The following is a 20,175-nucleotide window of genomic DNA, read 5'->3' on the forward strand; positions in this document are numbered from 1 at the left end:
GTTTTTAGCTACATATCTTTGACGTGGTTAAAAAACAAAAATGCTCGCTATACTGTCTACAGCACAGTTTTAATATTACTAACCAGAAAAGCAGGTGTATTTGTAAATCAAACACAAGGAGCTTAATGGTATATTATAATTCAATTTTTTACTTAAATTTTTAGTAAACTTAAAAAAAACTGCGCTGTTTAGAGATGGGGAAAGGACAGTGAAAGAAATGGTTCTTCTGGTGCTTTTATTTCAGGGAACGAGGCAACGAGAGAGAGAGAGAAAGAGACTGTGGAGCCGCCATCATCTGAATGAATGCAAATTGGCGCTGCCTCCATCCGGCATCATGCCAAGTATCTATAGCAACCACATCCTCTGACAGCCTCCATCCATCCCTCCCTCCTTCACTCTCTCGGCCTAATTAGTCCTCTATCTTCCCTATAGCTCTTTTCTTCTGGTGTTTTTTTCCTCCCACTTTCCCAAAAATCTTTGCACAAAGGAGTGTGGACCGAGCTTCCTGCCCGGTTTAAGAAGCGAACCCCTTTTTTAACCTAATTCAGAAAGATGCACAGGAACACAAACACCCAAAAAAATCAACCTTAAATAAAATAGGTCATTTCTTTCTAGAGACCTCAGTGCCTTTAAATCTACTCTGAGATCATCAGGATTATAATAATTGTCCCCCTTTTTTCAATTTGTTGGGTCTGTTCTCAGTATTGCGGGGGGGGGGGGGGGGGGGGGGGGTGTTTCCCTTCTTTCATGTGTTGCTGCGTTCACGGTCAAGTTCAAAGCGGCAGAGCGGCCTCGGGCGGAGCAGCAGCTCCATCTGACCCAGTACACCTGCTATCTTTAGCCCCAAGAGCCGGGCTGCACCGCCACCTGCTGACCGACGTGTATTCCTGCAGCAGAAGGCGCTCAACCATTCATAGGGAAGCAGCGCCCTCGAGTGGTGATTAAATGTCATTACACGATAAACAGGCGTGAGAAGATCCATAAATATTTGGACAGACTAACATTAGTTTGAGTTATTGGATTTGTCACTAATTAGCTAACTCAGTGTTAAACAAGGACAATAAAACTAAATAGCATCCTAGGGAGATCACTTTTGAAAAACAAAGATATACGTTCCACTATCACTCTATTTTTTATGAATAAAGACTGTGTGGAGGCCAGGCTGTTTGAATCCGCTGCATCAGTGTTACCAAACGGCTAAGCTGGAGTCAGACAATAGTTTTTCTTTATGCACAGGCTGTGGTCAGCTGAGCTGCTGCTCTGAGATTTACTGTTCTTTGTGACTTTACACCACTGAATTCAACAAAATGTAAGGAGACGTTTCACGAGCCATCTTTCCCCAACACTGTTTATACTATCTTTGTTGGTAAAAAGGCTGAATTCAGTAAATGAATCTGAGTATCATCAACTTCAATTCAAGTTCTTAATATGTCCTCACTCTGACCATGAACACTACAGAAAACAGTCCAACACAGTGCTATACTGTTAATTCACCACACCACAGCAAGCTAGCCTGTTTATCCTGCTCCAAACTGCCAGTATTTTAATAATACATAGTTAATACAGCCCAGTTTGTTTTACAGGACGTTTCACAATAAGAAAAAAAATATATCAAATCATGTGGAGTTCCAATATCTGATTTAAGAATGATAACATTACATGTTTTACATTTCCAGTTTATCAAATGAAACTGAGCAGTCTTACCTTTAAATATAATCTTTCTTCTTCCTCTCCAGTACTGTCTTTCTTACTTCGTTCACTCTGTGAAACAAAGGAGTCATCTCTTTAGCTAGCGTGGTAAACTGCACAGAAACTGTTTTTGTTATCTGATATTTGATGAGCTGTTAGAAATGTTGCATTTGAAATTACCGGAAACTTGAAAATGTTACCCCACTTAAGCTAGCTCTTCTTCTGTACCAACAGCTAGCTAGATGCTGAAGTGCAACAACCACAGCTTGGACAAAAACAGCCCTCCAGATCGTTTGAGGCACCTTTTCTTGACAAAGAAACACGCAGATGTTAGTGCTGAATTTGTATATGTTTTTACTGTAACTATAAGTAAGTCTAACCCTAATGAGATGGCAGTGCAAGTGAAGGTCATCATTAGGCTAAAAACTTAAGTCTATCCGAGAGACAGTAAAAAATGTAGGATCAACCAAATCATTAACCTGGTTTGTGCTGAAAAAAGAAGAAATGCACTCATCAGCTCATCAACACCAAAGTGCCCCAAAGACCAGGGAAGACTGGCACTAAAGTGCATGAAGACAGAATTATTGAATGTTAAGGAAAAACAACAACATCCAATCATGAGACACCTTCGTGAATCATGAATGTAAATACAACAGGTAAAAACCACTGGTTACACTCAAGAATATGAAGGTCAGATTATACTTATAGTTTATCATTATACAAATGATTCAAGTGATTCATTGGTTTCGTAAGAAATTTAAATATGCAAGTAGCTTAACAGGTTAGGAGACCAGAATCTATGAATATGTAAATAGTTTAGATTTGAGTCCGTTTTCATCAGGTTTGCACATCACACGTGTTTGAGACCAAAATTAGCTTTTCATAAGCAGGTATAGCTCTTCAATTCACTGTTTAGGTTTTTATAACTCTGCACCGACATCATGCTGACCAGCAAATGTTAAATATCCCCCTAAAAAAAACCCAAAAAAAACAAAAAAACTCAGTTTGAGGGGGAAAATTCTTTAATATCAATCCAAACAACACTGCAAGCACAAAAATACATCAGTCTGGGACATTAAACCAAAACTAATGATCACAAATCAATGTGTTATCAACATTGTAGACTCTGATGTTACAGACGCATCATCATCGTCACTACAGGCCAGACACAGGTTGTGGTTATCAGTAGCTATGTTGACATTCAGTTGGCACAAATCACTAGAATTTAACAACCAGCTGTTGAGTCACATCTGCACCCAAACTGGAAAAACAACAACAACAAAAAACACCACAAGATAATCGGCTGTGACACACAAAGTAGAGTTATAAGTCTACATGTACGGGTTAAAACAATTAACATTTGATTTTACAAGAGGAAACAAAAAACACTCGCACCAGAGTAAGTCGTTGTAGTGTGTCAGTATTTGTTCTTGTTACACGCCTGTTGTGTTCCCATCTAAAGATCATTTTGTGTTAGACAAAAAACAAAAAAAACACAACTTTTTGGCATTCAATGATTGTCTGGAAATGGAAATCAAACAGGCTCTTCGTGTTATACTCATCTGCTGGTAGATCAGAGAAAAGATCATAACAATGCAACAATCACGGTTATTCCAATTTAAATCAGAGTATGGCGTGTTGGAGAAGGGGAAAAACCAAACCAGTAACTTTGCTTTTTTTAAATTCTGCCTTCATGGCTTTAAATAAGTCCTAAATGTGTTGGAATGAACTGGGAACTGAGAATCACCTTTCATGGTGATTTACTCTCCAAGGCAGTTTAAGCTTTACAAAATTCACATACAAAACTGAACCTGAAGAAATACATTCAGCCACTGAGGACTAACAATTTCTAAACTTCAGAGCATCTGCTTCTTCTTACTGAAAACATCCAGACTGAAGCAAGGCTAGAAAATGGAAGAAACCTCCAGAAAGGTTAGTAGAAGCAGCTCAGTCGTAGTAAAAAATATTACTATCCTTTGCTAGGCACTTAGAGTGAGGAAATACCCTTCGTTCAGGTTTCACTTAATGCAGTGGTTCTTAACTTTGTTGGAGGTACCGAACCCCACCAGTTTCATATGCGCATTCACTGAACCCCTCTTTAGTGAAAAAAAAAAATTTTCAAATTCAAGACATAGATATGTTTTTATTGGTGCACAAAATGAGCCGTGCATGTCATGGTGGAGGCTCTGCCGAACCCCTGAGACCGACTCACCGAACCCCTAGGGTTCGATCGAACCCAGGTTAAGAACCACTGACTTAATGTATTCTTTTAAACACTTTCATATGTGCTAATTACAGACCAAATTCTCATTGATCTAAGCTTTTCTTCTGCTACCTAAGGCAAGGAGTAAAGACAACTGATATTAAAACACTTTACATGCATCTGCCCACAGCTGATGGAGCAGATATATGGACTGGAGATGCTGTATGTCACAAATCTTCCTCATTTACAGAGGTCAACTAAAGTCAAAATATTGTGTTATGTTCAGGAGATCACCTGAACGCTACATTAATTCCAACAAACAATTTCCACGAGCAGACAAAGAAAATGAGAAAATGATTTCCAGAGAAGGCAGGATACAGGAGTGTAGGGATTGTAAAACTCCCTGTAAAACCTCCCCTCCCAGATATTTTTAAGAGCGATGCCGATATTTGTTGATTTAAAAATTTGATATATAGGCTGATATTTTCTTTTTCTTTCAGACATAAAAAACATAAACAGATTTCATTAACATTTGTTATGCTTAGCTATTTGTCAGTGTGTTACATTGTTCAGCAACACAGTAACGTAACGAGTTACTGTACTAAATTCAGTAATCACATCACGACGTGCATTACAAATCTGCACAAAATGGGAAAATAGAAAAAAAAGAAGAAGTGGATCTTACTTTACTTAGACTTCACCTCTGACGTGTTTATTTATTTAAAAAGAAGTTTGTGGTTTCAATCCCAGCTGTGCTCATTACTTTTACTTTTATTTTGGAAAAACATGTTTAAAACTATCCAAAAAGAATAATACCTATATCACACTGAGTACGCTGATGTCTTGTAGGCACTAACAATGGAACAATTATCATTATGCTTTAGCAGTGAATCTGTCCCTGGATAAACCAACAAGTAGATTTAAAAAAAAATTAAGTGATTGCATTTTAATAAACTGAAACATTTTCCAAATCTCAAAAGCTATTTTCTAAACTATTAGTATTTCTCATGTTGTTAATTATTATTTGGTGAGGTTATCTGCTGGTCTAAGATCAGAATATTACTTTGGGCACTGTCATCAGTCAGATTAGGTTTTCTCGTTTTGGTGATCAATCTTCCCATTTTTTAATCATCAATTAAACATCCATCCATCCATTCGCTTCCGCTTATCCTTTTCAGGGTCGCGGGGGGCGCTGGAGCCTATCCCAGCTGTCATAGGGCGCAAGGCGGGGTACACCCTGGACAGGTCGCCAGTCTGTCGCAGGGCCAACACACAGGGACAGACAACCATTCGCACTCACATTCACTCGCACATTCACACCTAGTGGTAATTTGGATTATCCAATTAACCTATCCCCACAAGCTGCATGTCTTTGGATGGTGGGAGGAAGCTGGAACCCGGAGGGAACCCACGCAAACACGGGGAGAACATGCAAACTCCACACAGAAAGACCCCAGGCCTGATGGTGGAATTGAACTCAGGACCTTCTTGCTGTGCGGCAACAGTGCTAACCACCGTGCTGCCCATCAATTAAACAATTGTACATATTTAAAAATATAAATCTTTCAAATTCACTGCTGAGTTTCAGTCACAAGCCTTGCTTCTTATTCCTGTTACAGATGACACCTCATGCCCTTTGCTCCGCTTGGCTCTACTCATCTGCTCACCCAGCTCAGCCGTTCTGCCTTGGTATGTAAGGTCCAAGTATAGAAACTATTGACACTGCTCAGTTTCTATGAGCCTGCATCAGTACTGTCAAAATGTTCATCTGCATCATTCAAACAAGCTCCAAGTCCCATCTGCTGCCACAACTCTACATTAACACTTCTAATTGATATGTGACGATTAGAAAAACACGTGATTGTGTGCTGAGGTAAAGTACAATACTGAGAACTAAATTATCTTTGTAACAGAACTCAAATGATCTCTTCACTATGTGTTTGCATATTTCCAGTCAAGTTAGCAAATACTGCTAAAAGCTCTACACTGAGTCCTCCTCCCTAACCAGGAGATTTAAAGTCATTCCAGTGACATGTCACAGTCTAGTGTCAAGTCATGTTTTCAAAAACAAAACAGCCGGGAATGGCAGCGAAGAGACAGACTGCACAGCTGTCACGCTGGCAGCAAATGGAAGACACATTTGTGTAATGTGTGTACTTTGTGTGTGTCCAACATCAGCGACACATATGAGGGTGAAGATATAAAAATGCCTCTTGATATACTGTACTTTTTAAAAACACCACCACAGATAAATGACATATGTAAAAGCAACACCTCTCAGACTGTGTCAGCAACAATGAGACACTGTAAACGTCACAAAGAGGGCTGTGTACATGTTTAGCTGTTCTTTCTAAATATCAGTGTGTAACATCTCACATTTGGGGGATGACCTAACTACTTGATGTGCGTTACTTAGGGCTGAGAACCAATAAGCATATTTCCACTAAAACTGAGACGCTGGAGTCCCAGGAACTTTTTCCCAAAGAACTACAAGGTTCCTTCATATTGTTACTTGTCTGTGTTTCTACAATACTCTCTTTTCCATTGGTGTTTCAGAGCTTATTAGAAAGAAAAAAAAAACATCCAAAACAGCCTCCCAAATGTTCCTAGTTCTTAGGGGAAGTGGTTCCAGCAGTGAAAAGGCCCCAATAGTTTAGCTGGAGTAACTGTAGTATCTGTATTTATACTTCAGATATGAATCTAAAGCCTATGACATGATTAAAGTGAAAAACAATCGATATGTGATGAAAACTTTCTAAAAAACACTATGGGCACTGGTAATTCTTTTTTGTTGGCACCACCATAAAACACAACTAAACAACTAATAAAACTGTGAATTCAATCTTCAGGAGTGCCACTGAAAAAAAACACTAGACTGTGAGCTTTTAATATTTCAGCTCAAACTAAATCAAACCATTTGATAGCAGTTACAAAGCTGCTATCACACTTAAACATACTACAACACCATTTATGGCATATAATTTGCATTAACTAACGTCATAACCTTTGGTACATTTTCTTAAAATAAATTTCCTCAAAACAAATCTCAACAAGGGCATATCTTACTCTTATTAAATGAATGCATTTTTTAAAACTCATGGGAAATGAGTGGAAACCAGCATTGCACTGGAAAGTAAAAGATTTAAAATGATACACATGGCAGCTGTGTGTGTGTACCTTTTAACTCTCTGGATTACAAATGTACTGAGAGGGTAGGAACATTACAATTCATGTGTACACACAAACGTATTGATGATATTGCACTTAGATGTACATGATAACAAGGCGTACTATCCAACTTACCTCTGTTACATACAGACAAAGCGAGAGAATAAATTTTTATTACCCACGCATCCTGAGCCACTGTGCTATTTGCTTTTAACCAGCAATACCCATTTTTCACTCTTGCTTCCCCTTCTGTCTCACCAGAGTGGGCTTACAGGGATCTACTCAACCCTCTACCCCCATTTTCAACTCTCTTTGTCATTATTATGGAGAAGTATAACCCATTTGATGAAGCTTCTTCAAGAGAATCTGAGTGAGGTCAAAGGTGGTGAAGCTAATCCCCACTGCAATAGGTCCTTTAACCCAGTTCATACTGAGACCTTTGTAGAGTCCGCGGATAACCCCTTCCTCGGACACAATCTCCCTCATGGTCCCCAGGATGGTGCGGTACGTGTGACCTGTGACACCCGCAGTCTGCATCCGCCGCCGTACTACATCCAGAGGGTAAGACGCAGACTGGCCGATGAGACCTGCACAGGCTCCAAAAGCCAGGCGTTCGTATGAGTAGGGCTGCTGGCGGCCGCTGTGCTCTGCGTGGAAGAGAAACGTGTGAGGTTTAAGTACTGTACATGAACAGCAGCTGTGCACAGAAGGAAAGGAACAGGGCTAGATCAATACAGATAAACATGTGGCTGTTGAATACCTGCATGCAACTTCTTCAGTGTCTCATAGGTAAAGAAGCTGAGGCCAGCATAGGGGGCAACACCCAGTATGGTGGGAGTAAAGCCTCGATACAGTGTTTTCATGCCTTCTTCTCGAGAGATCCGCACAAACACATGCAGAATGTTACTGTACCTAAAACAGAAAAATATTAAAAATATAAATGTGTTTTAGTAAAAGATGGATGAGAAATTCAGAAGAAAAAAAAATTGTACTTTACATCTTAGATCATAGAAGTTGACTCAGTCTGCACAAGTGTGCAGTTAAAGTCCATTAGAGGCTAAATAGGATCACACAATACCCCAGCTGACTATACAGTGAAGATGTGAAAATGTGCTGTAGTAATATCTTCTGCATTATGGTTGCACAACCAACTATGTTTATTCTCAAAACAAATGAACAACATTTCAGGTTTTTAGTGATGAATTTGTCTAAAGTGACATAGTGACACATAAAAATCTATAAATGACTCAAGAAATTGATTTAAAACACAATTACACAGCTCTGAAGACAAAAGGAGGTCTAGCCCAGTACAAGCAAGGTGTACCTAATGTAGTGGCAAAGTGAGTGTATGTATAACTACCCTAAACATTAACCATGTTTCATGACCCTTGGATTGTTTTGCTGATGCTATTAACAAACTCCCCAACTATGCCCAGAAGACAATTTATAATAACTTCAAAGTTGGCTTACATTTCCTTTGGCGTTACAGCCATCCTCGCACGCACCATATCAAGAGGATATGTCATCATGGCGGCAGTGGTACCAGCCATGGACCCAGCCAGCAACCTTGGGACTGGAGGTAGGGCACTGCAACCAAAAAAAGGAAAAAACCCGTCAGCACTTCAGCCCTTTTATGTCTTTACATAAGAAAACATTTCATAAACAAGCAAAACACAAATACGTACTTTCCCTGAAAGCCATAGTAGCCTCCCAGCAGGCCCTTGTACTGCTCGTGTGCGCAAAACTGGATGGCAGCGTACGGGATGACTCGCACCATGGTGGCAGAGTTTCCCCTCCACAAACTGAAGAAGCCCTCCATCAGGTAGGTGCGGTAGATCAACCTGTAAGCTTCCTTTAATTCAGTGTGCACAAAGATATACTTGCTCACATTAACACGAAATTAACATGATGCACAAATATGTGTACCCAGTTTTATTTCTGCTAAATAAAAACTAAAAAAAACAAACAAACAACAAAAAAAACGCTTATAAATAGGAAGCATGCTCAAACATACCTTGGCAGAGAATCTTGCAGAAGACACTGAAAAACAAAATACATAAACAATATAAAAACCATACCACCCTTATTTGTACAGCACTTTAAAATAAACCAGGGTTCACAAAGTGCTGTACACATACAAATGGCATAAACAGAAAATAAAATCAAAGATGTTAAAAATAGAGATTCTTTAAAAAATCTGCAGTGTTTCTCACAAGTCCAGTCACTTTTTAAGTAATATCAATAATATGATTTTTTAGGTATTTCCACACTAGTCCCAACAAGATGTAATCACATATGTCCTTTATTCAGGTCACTGTTGTAAATTAGCAGAGCAGCCAGCTTGCCTTGGAAGATGATTTTAGTTCTGTCCAATGGGGCGACAGCTGTCTTGGCTACAGCTCCTGCTAAAGCCCCCGAAAAGAGCGAGTTGATAACAGACCGAGTCTGTTTCATCCCCTGCAAAGACAAATAATCACATTTTAGGTTCAAACAGAGACACTGTACATTTGCAAATTGTTGTGTTTGCTATAGTGTTGATCAGTAAGCAGGGGTTACATCAGGATAACAGTTGACAAATAACTAACCAGCTAACAAAACCTCCCAAATAGAAGCAGATGTGGTTAAATGAAACAGAGGGGTCATGAAGCTCCAAAGACCTGCTCAGTTCATGAATTTCATTTTCAGCTAACAGAATGAGGGGTCTCTAGTGCACAGTACAGTACTAAAATAGTGTTACAATGCCACTATATTCTGCAAATAACATATGACTTGATAGGATGCAATCACAGAAGTGATGGGACAACTGTGGGGGAATGAATAATCATGTGAGTAAACCCATTTAAACATAACTGTATGATAACATAAGGCATATTTATATATCCATTACACACATACACAATTTTAGAAATGCATGCATGCAAATAAATATATCTAGCTAAACTGTCTAACTATTCAATTTAATAGTTCAGTTAGTAAGATAAAGTCCCTACAATAACGCAGATAAAACCCCAACAATTAAACGACCCCCTAACTGCAAAAACCTGGTAACAGTGTGAAGGAAAAACTTCATTTTAACAGGAAGAAACCTCCGGCAGAACTGGACTCAGGAAGGGGCAGCTATCTGCCAGAATCCGTTGGGGGTGACAAAAATGGCTGACTCCAGAAATAATTGTACAACCCCCTGGAATGTCAACATTAACACAATAATGACTTTTTTTCCTCTAAACACAATTAGTCACAATTAAATAAAATTTATTAACAAACCTGAGCTGTATGATTACCCTGATCCTGTATAAATGTGCTCACCTCTGACTGACTGGAGGAAGCCAGTGGGAGCACTTCACCCTGTGTGAGTGATGCCCGTTGTTCCTGGACTCCACTCCCCATCCCCGAGGATGATGAACCAAGCACGCTCATGAATTGAACCGCTGGTGGCAGCGGTGATGCTGGTGGGGAGTACAGGAGGCTAGAAGCTACAGGGAAAAAGGAAAAAAATAGGAAAAACAAACACAGTTAAGTTTCATGTCAGTCTAAGTATTTTTAAACAGATTTTCCTGTTACAGCAAGGAAGTTGTTTGAAAACCCTTTTTCCTGGTATGCCTCACCTCAGAAAAAAATGTTCATACTCCACATTACACAACTTTTAATGAATCAGAACAAAAAGAATATGACGTCAGCACTGTCATCCACTCTTTGTTTATTTTCTCTAAAATATTCTTATGTCCTTTTACCTGATTGTCCACCCGCCACAGTTTGATAACCAGTGCTCTAATTAGACTGCATGATTATTTATGGCCTCAATGAATCATAACAAGTACCACAGAATCAAAGTCTGGTCTCAAATCTATTCTACTTAACCGCCCTCTTTCTTATATGCTTACAACATGAGTTGAGAAACAAGATGTTTATCTGTACACAATAAACTAGAAATACAATACACACCGATGTGAATAACTACCTCAAGAATAGCCCACTTACTCTGAACCACCTGCCCTCATGAAAACTGCAGCTAAGTGGAGGCACAATAGATCACTCCTGAAGGACAGAGGACTTGTAGGTGAAAGGTGTCTGAGTGACACAAGCACTCCTGAATCCTCTCCCTTGCTGGAAACAAGTTTGCAGTGTAACCACAACTTTGAACATTCAGGACAATCCTCCAGATCTCATCGATAAAGACAAGTTGACCTTTAGAAGACAAACATTATTTAGAGTGAACTCACTGATTTTAACAATAGAGGTATTTGCATGGCTTTAAAGAACTAATCACTTCACCACATAGATCACATATTCCTGTAATGTTCAACCCATCCACTCTGCTTTATCAAGTCCAAAGCTATCAAATATCTAAACCTGAGCTGAAGGAACACCAACAACAAGATGCAAATTAGTAATTCACATCCAGTCTACACAAGATCTACAAGTTTCACACATTCAGAAGAAAGAATGAAAATGATCAGCAACTCTTTTTCTTTGGGTTTTCATGTGAAGAATTTTACTTATTTGTGTTTTTTGTTTGTTTTTTGTCATCATGGGACACACGGATACTTCATCAGTATAAAATCAAATCTGCTTATGACTATGACTAATGTTTATCTGTTGTGTAACATTCATTTTCTGCTGTATAATTCTTCAAGCATGATGAACAGCTGACTTGCCCTAAAAGTTTTTCTTGTTTACAGTTTTGCCAACAAACTAATACTGGCACTGATATGATTAAGTGATGATCTGCCCTTTCAGATTTATATTATTACAGAGAATATGGGTCACTTAGTTTTTGATATACATACAGGCTCAGTACAGGATTTGTGGATGCTGAATATTTGTTAAAACATTAACAAAACAGCCCTTAGAAACACCAGAGTTCAAGAAGAAGCAGTGAGAGGCAGGCGAGAGACAACAGTGAAACTGTAAACGGAGGGTTGGCTCAAAAGTTGGGTCAGAGGCAGCAAATACTGGCAGCAGTGCAACAGGCCTTGTACCCACCTTTTCACAGCAGCCACCATCCCAAATCTCAGGCCATCTCACACCCCTCCCTAAAGCTTCTTTCCCCATGCATATCATCTTACAGTTCCTTATTCCTCACTTGTTTCTGTCCTGCTATGTCTAATTTGTGTGCCTTAGGCTTCATTACTCTGTAATACAGGACAGCATTCCCATGCTATACACATGCAGCAGTGGAGATTTTATAGAAAGTGTATTATCAAGAATAAGGGAGTCAAAAAAGGCAACTTAATACTTATGGGTAAAGCGTGGGTTTAATTTTGTGCTGTATTTATCAAGAATAAGTCCATGAAAATTATTGGAAGTCTAAGTGGAAAAAGTTGAGAGCAAAATATGACCACATGCTAGCTGTGGGAAACAGAAAATACATAAGCATAAATACTCAAAAGGCATCACAATTATCTGCGGATTATCTGAATAATCAGCAAATGTAAGAGTGTAGTGTTGCTGGAGAGAAGTGGATCATCAACATCATGAGCTGCTCATGTTGCCTGCCTCCTTAATACATCAGTTTTGTAACAGCGCCGTGTCCCATATGTTGCCATTTGCCTCGGCATTTATTAAACTGTAAACCAAAGCATGGTTACAAGTCAACATTACTGCAGTAGAAGTGGACACTTATTCATTAAACGATCACCATGCCTCGCCTTTCTGTTTCTGCCCGCTGCTCCAAACCTGTCGACACATGCCCGCAAACAAAACACAGCCACCCTCTGAAGCAGCGACCTGTCACTGCTTACACAAACACATTGCTTACCTTATAAAGCCGACACCGGTTAGCAGTTTCTTCAGGAGTTATTTCTAAGTTAGCCAAATACCAGGTTAAGTAAGGTAAGCTAGCCGTTAGCCCGCCGTTTAATTCGCGTCTATTTTCTCGGTAACAGCGTACTGCAAATGTTAACCATGAGCTAATGTCTTGACTGGAAATGTGTCCTAATGTTGAAGGTGCCTTTTAAAATACGTTTCTCACATGCTCTAGAGCTGCAGTGACTCTAAGTGACAGGCTTCCTCCATTGTGGGCTCTGCCGTTACTACTCCTGTCAGCCAGGCGAGGCGGTTCGCAATGACCACAGTGAGGTTTGACAAGGACGAGCGCAGGTGCATTGTGGGAAATGAAGTCTCAGTGAGGTGCGGCACGCTTGGATAGGTCAGTTAGAGGGGCGTGAGTAGGAGAGCCACTTAGCAGGCAGTGGGCCTCCTGCAGTTTCTTGCTAGAGATACAGGGTCTGTTACTATCACACACAGCTAGATAACAGAAGATGGTATCATACTGTGTTAAACTTTAATGACAAATTTACAAACTAAAAGTAAAGCATGTGTAAGGCATTCAAAACATGTACAATTTGGCCCTGCCAACACAGGAAATAAGTCACCACTTACAGAGCAGTTGCATAGCAGCAAATGCACTCATACAACATTTTACAAAAACACTTAAAAAAAAAAGTTTTACATAAATAATAAAAACGCATACAACAGCACTACAAAGGCCTTTTTGTACTTATTTATACTGGAAAACACTTTCGATTCTTGCAAAAGCATCGTGACTGGTCGTGTGTTGATTCACACTGGCTGAAATGCTTTTCAGCAAATGTACTGTGCAAATATGCCTCACTAAGAGAGTATTTGCTTCTACTATGTTTATATGTTAGATATAAACATGACAGGATTACATTTTAGCCAAAATTGCACTCAGGGAGACATATTTAAGTGTTTGTGGCAAGTAGAACAGGGCCAATGTTGTTGGTTCAAATGTGAAATGTGGGCAGATTTTAGCTGGGCTACCACTAAAACAGGGATAGATTGTGGGTAAGATTAAACCCATTTACATCTGCTGTGTTTACAGACCTCAAAGAAAACCCTAGGGCCACAGGTTGTTGTAACTTTTATTTGAAATACAGCAAATTAAATTGCTGGTTAAAAAAAATCATCTTGAAGCCTCGAGTCTCACTATCTTTGTATTTTCAAACCTGACAAGACAAGAGAGGGGTGGACTCACCGAGATAACAAGGGTCAGGGCACTTTCTCATTTACAAGCCTGCCACACCCTAAAGCACACCCTTCTTTGTCCCTCTTCATGCATTTAATGACCACATGTTTTCAACCAGATGTGAAACTAAAGCTGAAAGCTTTTCTTCATATGCTTTCAAATGTTTTTTGTCTTACTTCAGCTAGCTAGGCTACTGGCTATCAGTACTACTAACAAAGTATCAAACATGGTATCTTAAACCTGGATTAATTTTAATGGACACCATAAGGCATCATCTGTGCCTACAAAAATACTATCCCATAGTCCTATAGAAGTCGAAAAGGGAAAAAGAACAACAATCTTGACTTTTGTAAACCATAAACTGATGATTTTATGGGCTCTGTCACATATTTTAGGACATACTGAATAAAAACTCAGTCTATTTTGTAAATTTTGGTCATCTTAAGTGTCAGAAACGAAGATTATTCAAGATAATCTCATTAGCTAAACAACTGTGATTGATTGCCAGTAAGCACGTGCTGTCACAGTTCCCTCCCTCACTCATCACGTCTGATTTCAAAACATCAAGATGGTGATGGCAAAAACTCTCAGCTTGAGGCATCAAAACAGGGCTTCACAAATCACTGAGTGACATCACGGTAGCGACAGCCATCTTTTATACTGTCTATGGCTATTGATTGTTGTACTTTAGTGGTTAAGTGGCTAACTAACAAGCTATTTTATTTTTTCATACGAATATGGAAGGAAGACTGACATCACCAGCGTCTCTCCTTCATCATGTGGCTGCATGCAATGGCAGTTGATGGTTAAGCCTCACCTAAACCTCTGCCGGGAAATGAAATCACAGTGGGCGGGACTGAATGTCTGCTATTAAACCCCCACCCCATCCCTGCAAGGTGTGTTGAACATTCCTTGCGAACCTTCTGCAGTGGTGCTGTGCTCCACTTTCAGTTGGTAAGGCTGCCATGTTTGCCGGTCCACAGCTCCCGAAGCTCCACCTGACATCCCAGATCTCTCAGGGCCGCTTTGCCTACATCACCGCAGTCTTGATGGTTCTGCAGCGCCTGGGCTATCAGCGCTTCTGCTCCCATCTCCAAGATTGGCTGGCTGAAGTTACGCATTCGTGCGACCAGATTTCTGAGCACCATACACCCTTGTTTCTGTAAAGAGCAGAACACCAAACGTGAATCACAGTCACAAAGACTCCAGATCCCAGGGAGCATATTGTTCACTGACGACATGATCTTACCTGCACGTTCACCACATCGGTATGAGTCTTCATAGCCTGCAGGGCAGCCAAGGCACCTCCATTCTCCATGATGGCCGTGCAGTTGTTGGGTTTACGTAGAGCAAGGACAGAGAGGCATGCACAAGCCTGCTCGCACACCTATGGCAGAAAGTGAGCACAATCTTAGAACATCTTAGAGGATTCTTTCAGTCAGTGTATCCCTCATTTGTGTGTTTGTTTGTTTCAATGCACAGAGACCAATTTAGCATGATTTAACATGTAGGTACAACAGTGACACTCACAGCAGAGTTGCTCATGTGCCTGTTCATGGCGATGACAATGAGCTGAACTCCACCGGCATTAACAACAGCGTCTTTCACGTCATCATTTCCTGCTATGGCTCGGATCGCGCTAAGAACCTGCCGAACCAGCTCCTGCGGGAAGACAAACACTTCAGCGAAAAAAAACAAACCTGGACTCTATCCTCATCACGATCTTTGCTTCTTGTACGTTACCGCTGACTCATAGCTGTCTGCGAGCAAAGTCATCATGAGTTTTAATCCACCCATATCACAGATGTCTTGACAGAACTCATTCCGTACAGCCAGACGGGATAAAGTCGCACACAGCTCACTCAAAACAGAAGTGTTGCCAAGGTGAGCTGCATGGAAGATATCCAAGAAATCAAAATTATTTAAGTGTACCAGCAAATACAAAGCGACTAGAAAGCGCAGAAGCTAAATCTATATTGATATGATCAGCTGGCCTTACCTTTGGCAGCCTCAATCAACACCTTCAGTCCGCTGTGTTCAAGAACAATACTCTTGGCGTGTTCATGAGCGTGCCCAAACGTAACCCGCACGTCATCATCAAAGGTCATGACTCGGAGAGTTGCGCAGGCCTCCTTAACCATCTCCGCACATTCACCGTGCTGTGTGATGGCAACAGTGAGCAGCGGCAGGACGCCGCCTTTAACAAAATCCTGCCTGTTCTGTTCGTGCTTTAAACAGCAGTGCCGCACGGCACTGATGGCGACCCGTGTAACAGAAGACTCTGCCTGGTACTTCTTAAGGACATCCAATAGGAACTGCCGGCCCTCTGCATCCAGCAAGTCTGGCTGTCCATCCGTCAGCGCGGCCAGAGCAGACAGCGCAGCTAATGCTGCTCCCTGCTCCTCCGTGCTCTTTTTGCAGTAGGACAGGATGACGGGGTAGGCGTCTTTCTGGGCAGCGAGGTACCGCTGGGCGAATCCCAGTGAGCACTGCTCAGTGAAGTTTTTTAGGTCTGCTGTCACACCAGCAGAGTCTCTTCCAATTCGGAGGGACTCCAACGCCTGAAATGATTAAAAAAAAACATTTTTAATATAGATAAAACTTTGGAATAAGCATTCTCTTTTCAGTAAAACAGATCAAGACTCACCTGTAGGACCTCGTGTGTCTGCTCTTCTTGACTGTCAGCCGATGATAATGTTGGGACAGCTTTCACTATGCAACTGAGGTCCACACCTGCATGAACACATACGATTAGATTTAATGCTGACTCACAGCACAACATGAAGTTCACAAAAAAAAGCTCCAAAGGGCAACATAACTTCTTTATTGACCATTTTAACATCTCAGAAGTGGCAGTAACAACAAAAAAAAGCTATTGTAATTATCAGAGTGTCAGTGCACTCTCTTCTTCATATTTGACGGGCCTGGAGCCTTTCACAGGTCTCGCTGGGCGAGAAGTGGACTAACCTTATGTGTTAATTGTTATTCAAGACAGAGGCTTCAAGCTGATTAAAGTAAGGACAAGGAATAAATTACTTTTTAGTACTTATTGCTTTCCCAACATTCCCAAAATGTCTTTACTGTAGCTTCTGTTAGAAGCAGCAAACCTCAGCCACGGGATCTATATATGAAGATTTGTTTGTAAAAAAAAAAGAAAAAGAAAAGAAGCTTTGTATCAGTGCTTTGTGCACATTTGATTGAGAAATAAGTGAATTCATAAAGTTAATCTGTCATTATCTTTAAAAAATAAGGAAAGTTAAACTCTGTGTGTGCTCCAACTTCCTCCCACAGTCCAAAGGCGTGGAGTTAGTGGGGTTGGATTAATTGGTGATTCTAAATGTGTCATATGTGTTAATGTGAGGATGAATAGTTGTCTCTCTCTCTGTGTTACTCCTGAAACAGACTGGCGACCTGTCCAGCATGTACCCTACCTCCCGCACTATGGTAAGCTGGGATAGGTTCCAGCCCAGGGGGACAGATAGATGGATGGAGCAACGGACAGATAGATGGCAGAAGCAAATGGAGAGGGTCACTGTGGGGACAGGAGGGACAGCAGCAGTAAAAGTAAATTATAGCTGATTAAAGTCTGAAGAGAAAAGAAGCCAACTGATCCAGTTATGAAGAGTTTGCTACTTTATTGAGGATTGTGGCAGTGGGATATAGTTTGTAGCTTGGCTGTAAGAGGGAAAGGGATGGGATGGTTGAATGCATGGCACACTTGCATTTGCTAAATACTCTCTTTCCCTACATGGTAAGTGCAGGGGTGCTAGAGGACGAGAGAACAGAGCAAAGCACAGAAACAATAATGCTCTGAATCTGGGCAGCTGGTTGAGCAAACGTTTTTCTTTTGTGCTTGATAATAAAGAAGTCTGTGTGTGTGCTCTGTGTGTCTGTGTACAGTTTTCCCTCTCTGTTACTGAGGAGAACCAGCTACAAAGACATATTCATGAGAATGAAACTTGAACAGACTGAAAAGGAAAAAGACAAAGGGATGTTGCTTCTTTTTTACAAGCACACAAATAAAGCAAGACCAGTTTAAGACTGCATACCTTTGCTGAAAAGCCCCTACACACCATGCATCAACTGGCTTCCTTTTCTGCCTTTCAGTTCTATTTGTTACTGCTCCCCCACACCTACCCCTAGACCTTATTTGTGGGGATGTAACAGTGTACTTGTACAGACATGTTGCAAAATGTTCAGTTTTGCTCTCACAATGCAAATCGAATCCAAAATTTAATCACTTTAATTTTAGGCCAAGCTCCACCTCTCCTAAAAAGTTTCATGCCAATCCTTTCATAAGTTTTGAGTAATACAGTGACCAAACAGACAAACTGAACTAATCATAAAACCACAGTGAAAGAGGTAAAAGAATGGTTACACAAATCAAAAACAGAGATTAATCTAGATTTGGCCGATCAAAAATCAGAGTTTTATGATCTGGACCGTTTCTAATGCTGCTGATGTGGAAAAACTGAAACATTTTTACTTTGGATTTTTTCAAACAGACTAAAAATTCGCAGTGCACAGTGCAGTAAACAGGGAATCTGTCTATCAGCATAGTAAGTTCACCTTCCCATTAAATGAAGGATCAAGGCTAGAGTTGTCAAACATTAAGTCCAGGGCCCAGAATCAAATGTGTAGTGAAAATAATAGAAAAAGCTGTATCAATGGTCCAGCACACTTAAGATCAAAGTGGGCTGTATGCGGCCTGCAATGTACAATGAGTTTGACATTCCTGATCTTGGCTAACATCTGCATGCATACAGATAACATGACATGTTACAGATGTTAGAATATAAGGCAAAACTTTAAAGTAAAGAAATTTTAACATAAAACAAAATAAAATGTGACAGAACCAAAAAAATAAAGGACACATGTTTCATGAGCACTTTACATCTTCTTCCTCCTCCTCCTCTTCTTTTGGCTGCTCTCTTTAGCCGTTGCCACAGGGCATTGTCTGCCTCCATCTCACCCTATCACTGGCATCCTTCTCCGTCACACCAACCTTCTGTGTATCCTCGTTCACTACATTCATCTACACTACAACCTTCTCTGTGGTCTTCCTCCTGAGCACTGCACATGCTCATGGCTCCAGTCTTCTGCAGCTTGACCATCAGTGACTTAATTTCAATAGACATGCAACTCTTACCTTGTCATTCGGCCTGAAGTTTATATCAATCTTAACCGACACGGTGTCACCCTGACAAAGTGTGTAACAGTCAGTGTACATTAACCAACTGTGACATTTACCTTGAGACTCAAACTGCTCCACAGCCTCCCTCAAAGCCTCGTCTGGGTCCATCTCAAACTCCTCCATGTTTTCCCTGACAGCAGCATCAAAGGTCTCCTGTGTGATTCTCCGTTTGGCCATTTTGCCTCGTTATCTTCAACTCTGAAATTAAATGCAACAACGAAGTGAAACCTCAGCAGTGTTGGGCGGATTCAGTCTCCACTAAGGTAGCTAATACCGACAGCTATTGTTGGCTAAAGCACATGAGCTCCATTCCCTGTTACTGTAGCCGGTGAAGTTTCCAGGGCAATCGTTAAATAAGACCCTTACTGTGGTATTTCTCGTTGTTTTCATTGTTATTTTATATCAGCCGATTAAAAGTAATTCAGTCAAATGCTTTGGATATTACCTCCGCCCTGAAAGAGGATGCTTTCTCCGGTATTATGAATGAAGCGATCACAGTAACGCAGTTTTCGCTGTCGACTGTTTGGTACTATTCACAGAGAAGAGAAGTTCTGCGGAAAAATGTACGTGAATAGCAAATTTCTCCAAATGTCCCACACAAATTTTTGCTCTTCTCGAACATAGTCTGAAAAGCATAGGTTCCTCTCACAAATTTTACAATTACTACATTATATCTTGAGAAGATGGCAGTAAATTATTCATATTATTTATATGTGATTATTTAACGTAACATGTATTTTTTAGTGGATGATAAAAAGGATTTGAAATGATATTTTTACTTTGACGAATACCCTTTCAAAATAAAGGAGGGGATTTCAATTATTTATAAAAGTAACTTGTCAAAAAACTAAATGATGGAAAATTGTTCTTTCTGTTTGAATATTGTATCCACGTCAGGCAAGTTTAACAGATAGGTTTACAACATACTAAATA

At 40.3% G+C, this 20,175-nt stretch overlaps 3 protein-coding genes across 3 annotated transcripts in view; all 3 read right to left on the reverse strand.

The window, feature by feature from the left end:
* The window catches only part of LOC146687841 (neurocan core protein-like), a 108,161-nt gene extending 106,237 nt beyond the window's left edge, over positions 1-1,924 (reverse strand). The window contains exons 1-2 of the mRNA XM_085438474.1: positions 1,870-1,924; positions 1,705-1,761 (exon numbers count right to left, since the gene is read on the reverse strand). The gene's annotated coding sequence lies outside the window, so the exon portion shown is untranslated. The remainder of the gene's footprint in view (positions 1-1,704; positions 1,762-1,869) is intronic.
* Positions 1,925-6,757: 4,833 nt separating this feature from the next.
* Positions 6,758-13,163, reverse strand: slc25a42 (solute carrier family 25 member 42). The gene is made up of 8 exons (XM_085438430.1): positions 12,819-13,163; positions 10,367-10,533; positions 9,406-9,517; positions 9,075-9,100; positions 8,746-8,912; positions 8,531-8,647; positions 7,821-7,972; positions 6,758-7,707 (listed from the first exon to the last, which is right to left on the reverse strand). The coding sequence occupies exons 2-8, from the start codon at positions 10,475-10,477 to the stop codon at positions 7,382-7,384; spliced, it is 1,011 nt and encodes a 336-aa protein (XP_085294556.1). The 5' UTR covers positions 10,478-10,533; positions 12,819-13,163; the 3' UTR covers positions 6,758-7,381.
* Positions 13,164-13,321: 158 nt separating this feature from the next.
* armc6 (armadillo repeat containing 6) lies at positions 13,322-19,831 on the reverse strand. Its single transcript, XM_085438429.1, has 8 exons — positions 19,688-19,831; positions 19,299-19,440; positions 16,696-16,781; positions 16,048-16,609; positions 15,792-15,937; positions 15,579-15,710; positions 15,298-15,435; positions 13,322-15,208 (listed from the first exon to the last, which is right to left on the reverse strand). The coding sequence occupies exons 2-8, from the start codon at positions 19,417-19,419 to the stop codon at positions 14,996-14,998; spliced, it is 1,398 nt and encodes a 465-aa protein (XP_085294555.1). The 5' UTR covers positions 19,420-19,440; positions 19,688-19,831; the 3' UTR covers positions 13,322-14,995.
* Positions 19,832-20,175: the final 344 nt, after the last annotated feature.

The sequence above is a fragment of the Copadichromis virginalis genome, linkage group LG18, assembly GCF_057382275.1.
Source record: "Copadichromis virginalis isolate Kocher_CV1m ecotype Utaka linkage group LG18, C_Virginalis_male_GT1.1, whole genome shotgun sequence".
Classification (NCBI taxonomy): Eukaryota; Metazoa; Chordata; class Actinopteri; order Cichliformes; family Cichlidae; genus Copadichromis; species Copadichromis virginalis.

Bases quoted from the DNA above. Each gene is read 5' to 3' on its own strand.
- slc25a42 (XM_085438430.1), bottom strand. From the start codon at position 10,477: ATGAGCGTGCTTGGTTCATCATCCTCGGGGATGGGGAGTGGAGTCCAG. The intron at 9,101-9,405 runs GCAAGCTGGCTG...TTTGTTTTTCAG, and splicing joins AACTAAAATCATCTTCCAAG to TGTCTTCTGCAAGATTCTCT. The intron at 7,973-8,530 runs GTAAGCCAACTT...TTTCTGTTTTAG, and splicing joins GCTGTAACGCCAAAGGAAAT to GTACAGTAACATTCTGCATG.
- armc6 (XM_085438429.1), bottom strand. From the start codon at position 19,419: ATGGCCAAACGGAGAATCACACAGGAGACCTTTGATGCTGCTGTCAGG. The intron at 16,782-19,298 runs GTAAATGTCACA...GTGTTCATGCAG, and splicing joins GGAGCAGTTTGAGTCTCAAG to GTGTGGACCTCAGTTGCATA. The intron at 15,938-16,047 runs GTAAGGCCAGCT...TCTTCCATGCAG, and splicing joins GTTGATTGAGGCTGCCAAAG to CTCACCTTGGCAACACTTCT.